At 37.8% G+C, this 6871-nt stretch overlaps 1 protein-coding gene across 1 annotated transcript; it reads left to right on the plus strand.

The window, feature by feature from the left end:
- The first annotated feature begins 5689 nt into the window (after positions 1–5689).
- On the plus strand, positions 5690–6614 carry LOC123387743 (olfactory receptor 2D3-like). Its single transcript, XM_045065883.1, is given in 2 exon segments — positions 5690–6454; positions 6456–6614. Coding segments are annotated over 2 exon segments (924 nt in total).
- The last annotated feature ends 257 nt before the right edge of the window (positions 6615–6871 follow it).

A 6871-nucleotide genomic window follows, 5' to 3' on the forward strand; every position in this document is an offset into this window, starting at 1 on the left:
CCATATTCATCAGTGATATTAGTCTGAAATTCTCCTTTTTGGTAGGGTCTTTGCCTGGTTTGGGGATCAGGGTAATGCTGGCTTCATAGAAAGAGTCAGAAAGTTTTCCTTCTGCTTCAATTTTTTGAAACAGCTTCAGGAGAATAGGTGTTATTTCTTCTTTGAAAGTTTGGTAGAATTCCCCAGGAATCCATCAGGTCCTGGGCTCTTGTTTTTTTGGAGTTCTTGATCACTGCTTTAATCTCGTTAGTAGATATTGGTGTATTCAGGTTGTCAATTTCTTCCTGATTCAATTTTGGGAGTTTATAGTTTTCCAAGAATGCATCCATTTCATCTAGGTTGCTTAGCTTATTGGCATATAACTGTTGATAATAACTTCTGCTGATTGTTTCTACTTCCTTGGTGTTCATTGTGATCTCTCCGTTTTCATTCATAATTTTATGTATTTGAGCTTTCTCTTTTTTCTTTTGGATTAGTGTCACCAATGGTTTATCGATCTTATTGATACTTTAAAAAAAACCAGCTTCTAGTTTCATTGATATGTTCTACTGTATCTCTGGTTTCTACCTCATCGATCTCAGCTCTAAACTTGATTATTTCCCTTCTGATGTGTGGAGTTGGTTTGATTTGTTGTTGATTCTCCAGCTCTTTAAGGTGTAGAGACAGCTGCAGTGTTCTGGATTTTTCAATTTTTTTGAGGGAAGCGTGGGCTATGTATTTCCCCCTTAGGACTGCCTTTGCTGTATCCCATAGGTTTTGGACCGAAGTGTCTTCATTGTCATTGGTTTCTATGAATTATTTCAGTTCTTCCTTGATCTCCTGGTTGATCCAAGCATTCTTAAGCAAGGTGGTCTTTAGCTTCCAGGTGTTTGAGTTCATTCTGAACTTTTCCTTGTGATTGAGCTCCAGTTTCAAAGCATTGTGATCTGAGAATATGCAGGGAATAATCTCAGTCTTTTGGTATTGGTTGAGTCCTGATTTGTGACCCAGTATGTGGTCTATTCTGGAGAAGGTTCCATGTACACTTGAGAAGATGAGTATTCTGTTGTTTTAGGGAGGAATGTTTTGTATATATCTATGAGGTCCACCTGGTCCAATGTGTCACTCAATGCTCTTGTTTCTTTATTGGTTTTCTGCTTCGATGATCTGTCTATTTCTGAGAGAGGCTTGTTAATATCTCCAACGATAAGAAATGGAAGAAGACACAAAAAAGATGGAAGACCATTCCATGCTCTTGGATCGGAAGAATAAACATTGTTAAAATGTCTATACTGCCTAAAGCAATCTATACTTTTAATGCTATTCCGATAAAAATTCCACCGGTGTTCTTCAAAAAGCTGGAGTAAATGATCCTAAAATTTGTATAGAATCAGAAGAGACGCCGAATCACTAAGGAAATGTTGAAAAACAAAAATAAAATGGGGGCATCATGTTACCTGATTTCAAGCTTTACTACAAAGCTGTGATCACCAAGACACACATGGTACTGACATAAAAACAAAACCAGTGGAACAGAGTAGAGATCCCAGATATGGACCCTCAACTCTATGGTCAAATAATCTTCGACAAAACAAGAAAAAATATATTACAGTGGAAAAAAGACTCTTCAAATAAGTCTCTTCGATATAAAATGGGTGCTGGGAAAACTGGGCAGCTATATGTAGAAGAATGAAACTCGACCATTCTCTTACACCGTACACAAAAGATAAACTCAAAATGGATAAAAAGACCTCAACGTGAGACAGGAATCCATCAGAATCCTAGAGGACAACATAGGCAGTAATCTCTTCAATATCAGCCACAGCAACTTCTTTCAAGATATGTCTTCAAAGGCAAAGGAAACTAAAGTGAAGATGAACTTTTGGGACTTCATCAAAATCAAAAGCTTCTGCACAGCCAAGGAAACAATTAAGAAAACAAAGAGGCAACCCACGGAATGGGAGAAGATATTTGCAAATGACAGTACAGACAAAAGGTTGATATCCAGGATCTATTTTATTTTTTTATTTATTTTCAGCATAACAGTATTCATTATTTTTGCACCACACCCAGTGCTCGATGCAATCCGTGTCCTCTCCAATACCCACAACCTGGTTCCCCCAACCTCCCACCCCCCGCCCCTTCAAAACCTTCTGGTTCTTTTTCAGAGTCCATAGTTTCTCATGGTTTTCCTCCCCTTTCAATTTCCCTCAACTCCCTTTCCTCTCCATCTCCCCCTTGTCCTCCATGCTATTTGTTATGCTTCACAAATAAGTGAAACCATATGATAATTGGCTCTCTCTGCTTGACTTATTTCACTTCAAATAATCTCTTCCAGTCCTGTCCATGTTGCTACAAATGGGTATTCATCCTTTCTGATGGAGGCATAATACTCCATAGAGTATATGGACCACATATTCCTTATCCATTCATCCGTTGAGTGGCACCTTGGTTCTTTCCACAGTTTGGAGACTGTGGCCATTGCTGCTATAAACATTGGGGTACAGATGGCCCTCTCTTTTTCACGAAATCTGTACCTTTGGGGTAAATACCCAATAGTGCAAATTGCAGGGTCATAAGGAAGCTCTCTTTTTAATTTCTTGAGGAATCTCCACACTCTTCTCCAAAGAGGCTGCACCAACTTGCATTCCCACCAACAGTGGAAGAGTGTTCCCCTTTCTCCACATCCTCTCCAACACATGTTGTTTCCTGTCTTGCTAATTTTGTCCATTCTAACTGGTGTAAGTTGATATCTCAATGTGGTTTTGATTTGAATCTCCCTGAGGCTAGCGATGATGAACATTTTTTCATTTGTCTGATAACCATTTGTATGTCTTTACTGGAGAAGTGTCTGTTCCTATCTTCTCCCCATATTTTGTTATGCTTGTCTGTTTTGTGTGTGTTGAGTTTGAGGAGTTCTTTATAGATCCTGGATATCAACCTTTTGTCTGTACTGTCATTTGCAAATATCTTCTCCCATTCCGTGTTTCCTCCTCTTTGTTTTTTTCGACTGTTTCCTTTGCTGTGCAGAAGCTTTTGATCTTGATGAAGAGAACATTTTTGTAGAACATCTATAATAGAAGGAATAAAATTTGGAGTAAATAAAAAACACAATAGGAAATATGTAAATATTTGAGTGATAAAATGTATAAATATTGTTGAACAATAAAATAATCATATTAGTATTGACATTAAAGAAGTAAAATGGCGTAAATTTATTAACGCATATTACAAAGTTACAATATTTTTCATATAAAAAGAAAATAAACATTGACAGGAACATATAACATTGAGTAATTTCAATCCAGAAACTCTCAGAAAAATATGCGTAAGTCCTTGTATCAAATACTTGATTTTTTACGAAGATTTTCTCAAACCTGTTTTTTTTTATAGGACCAGCTAAAATTGCTTAACAGTGGCCACCAGATCCTCAAATAAGCAATAATTTTAAACTCATTTTAATAGAAAAATACTAAGAGTATGAAAATTTCCACTTTTCTCTGGATTTAAATTAAAGAATGTGCAGATATGCTTGCATGTACTTTACACTCTAGATTCTGCTTCCCAACAAGAAAATAGGGATGGTATGGTTGGTTTCTTGAATTCTCCTCAGGCCCAGAATATATGAATATTTTTCTCTTAAAGAAAGATTGGAAATTAAAAGACAGTCACAGTATTGTATATGACTACAAGAAAAAAAAATGTCCCATGGTATCTCATTGTATGTAGAGATAATAGAGTCAGCTGTGGCCAAGGAGAACCCTGGGGATCATCCCAGGTGCATCAGTTCTCAGGGCCTCATCTCTCAAGAACCTCTCAGAATAAGGTTCATTTCACTTTGGTGTTCCAAAGTATTTAACTCATCCAAGAATACAGCCTGAGTTTGGAATAAAATCCACTGAAAAATTCATTGCAATGCATCTCAGCTCTTGCCACAGTTTGGTGATTGTGACCATTGCTGTTATGAAGATTGAGGTATATGTGGCCTTTCTTTTCACTACATCTGTATCTTTGGGGTAATTTCCCAGTAGTGCGATTGCAGGGTCATAGGGGAGCTCTCTTTTTTAATTTTTTGAGGACTCTCCACACTGTTTCCCAAAATGGCTGCACTAACTTGCATTCATACCAACAGTTTGAGAGGGTTCCCATTCCTCCACATCCTCTCCAACACTTGCTGCTTCCTGTCCTGTTGATGATTTTGGCTGTTCAAACTGGTATATAAGTGGTATATCTATGTGGTTTTTGATTTTAATTTCACTGATGGATAGTAATGATGAACATTTTTCATGTGTCTGTTCATGTCTTCTGCCCATTTCTTTTACATGATTATCTGTTTTGTGTGTGCTGAGTTTGAGGAGTTCGTTATAGATCTTGGATATCAGCCCTTTGCCTGTAGTGTCATTTTTGAATATCCTCTCCCATTCCCTGGGTTTCTTCTTTGTTTAGTTTCCTTGTTTTATATCCTTTTCTGTGCAGAAGCTTTTGATCTTGATGAAGTCCCAAAAGTTCACTTTCACTTTTGTTGCCTTTGCCTTTGGAGATGTGTCTTGAAAGAAGTTGCTGTGGCCAATGTCAAAGAGATTACTGCTTATGTTCTCTTCTAGGATCTTGATAGATCCCTGCTTCACACTGAGGTCTTACATCCATGTCGAGTTTATCTCTATGTATGGTATGAGAGAATGATGGTTGAGTTTCATTCTTCTATACATAGCCAATTGGATTCACTATCCAGTTCTCCCAGCACCATTTATTGAAGAGACTGTCTTTTTTCCACCAGATATTTTTTCTGCTTTGTCGAAGATTATTTGACCATAACCCTCTCAGGGATAGAAGACTCCAGCCACAAGTGCCAACCATTTGCCCATGTCCCCAGCTACATTCTCTAATTTCCTTCTCTATTAGCTTATATCCAGCCATGTTATTCCTTGCTTGTTCCTGAGGTACAGTACTATATAAACTGAATAGTATTTCTGCCTGAGTACAAAGCATTGGACTGATGCACCTACACATCTCATTGGATTCTATGAAACAAGCAGCAGCATGAATGAGCTCAAACACTAGTTGCACCAGAAAAGACACTGCCATTGTGCAGACAGCTATTATGGTGCCATTTTATCTCCACAAAGGGTTGTCCTTTGTTCCATAGTGTGTGGTGTTACCCAAGTCTGGTCTTGTCTCCAACATCTTGGCTCAGTAGTGATGAGGGCGCATTATATCTTAATCTTCCACATTGCCATCAAGCCTTGATTCTCTGACACCATAAAGAATTTAGAAAAGTACTAGGACTGTGGATTATTACATGATCTAAATGGTTTCTTAAAATTCCCTTCCTACTAGGAAGGATGACAAAAGATCCCTTGGAAACAGAAAGGAAAAGATAATTATTGCTTCTGCTCCTTGATGAAAGTCAAAATCTGCTGACTGAGAAAATAAACTAGGAAAAAGAAAAACCTGGGCTTTTTACTAAAGACAGAACTCGTCATGTTTTCTCAAATCCATATAATATGTTGGCATCCTTTTTCAAATAGTTTAAGTAAGAATTAGGTTTGGAATTTTTAGAAAATCAAGTGTCTTAAATGCTTCCAAGAATGTTTTCAGTCAAATACTTTTGTTCTTGCAATGAGATCTTTGCTTTCAGGATTTGATTTTCCATTATAGTCAACTTCTGATTGCCCTAGTTATGCTAATGTTTAGGCAGAAATAAACATCAATGGGCACAGAAAACCAAACCTATGTGACTGAATTTATCTTGCTGGGCCTTTCTTCAGATCGGCAGATACAGATCCTCCTGTTTGTGGTGTTTCTCATCATCTACCTGATAACTCTGTTGGGAAATCTTCTCATCATAATGCTAATTCATATCGACTCTCGACTTCAAACACCAATGTACTTCTTCCTTAAAAATTTGTCATTTACTGATCTCTGTTTCTCTACAACAATCATCCCCCAGATGTTATTCCATTTGCTAGTAATGAGAAAAACCATTTCCTTTGCTGGGTGTTCAATTCAGATGATTTTTTTCCTAGTAGCTGGGTGTACAGAAAGTTCCCTCCTAGCAGTGATGTCCTATGACCGCTATGTGGCTGTCTGTAAGCCCCTTCACTACTCCATGCTCATGACCCAGAGGGTGTGTATACAGCTGAGCATAGGGTCCTGGGCCACTGGAGCATTTGTATCTCTGGTAGACACAACATTTACTTTATGTCTGTCATACCACGGACAGAACATAATTAATCATTATTTTTGTGAACCTCCTGCACTCCTGAAGTTGGCTTCAGAAGAAACCTACAAAGCTGAGATTGCCATCTTTGCAATGGGTGTGGTAATTCTCCTTGGTCCTCTTTCCCTCATCCTTTTCTCCTATTGGAATATTATTTCCACTGTGATTCAGATACAGTCAGGAGAGGGGAGGATCAAGGTCTTTTCTACTTGTGGTTCTCATCTCATCGTTGTTGTCTTCTTCTATGGCTCAACATATATTTACCTACATGCGTCCAAATTCCAAGAACATAAGTGAAGGGGATAAGGTGATCTCTGTGTTCTACTCAGTCATAACATCCATGATGAACCCATTCATTTATAGCCTGAGAAACAAGGATGTGAAGGAGGCACTTATGAAAGTATTTGGAAGATAAACCCTCTCAGAGGCAAGAATCTTTATATTGATGTACAGCTGTGGGAATGAAGACATTCCAAACTGATTCAACATTTTTAATAGCTTTCTCTCTGAACTATCTCTAGGCTGATACATCAATAAGGGTCATGCGTGTACTCTTGTGCATCTAGAATGTTTTTAATTTGTCAACTGTATCTTGTTCAAGTTTATTCTCTGTGGCCTCGCCTCATAAAAGCTTTTTTGCTACCACATTACATATAATATAAATTATATTTA

This window comes from Mustela putorius, unplaced genomic scaffold, assembly GCF_011764305.1.
Source record: "Mustela putorius furo isolate JIRA1106 unplaced genomic scaffold, ASM1176430v1.1 tig00003859_pilon_pilon_pilon, whole genome shotgun sequence".
NCBI lineage: Eukaryota > Metazoa > Chordata > Mammalia > Carnivora > Mustelidae > Mustela > Mustela putorius.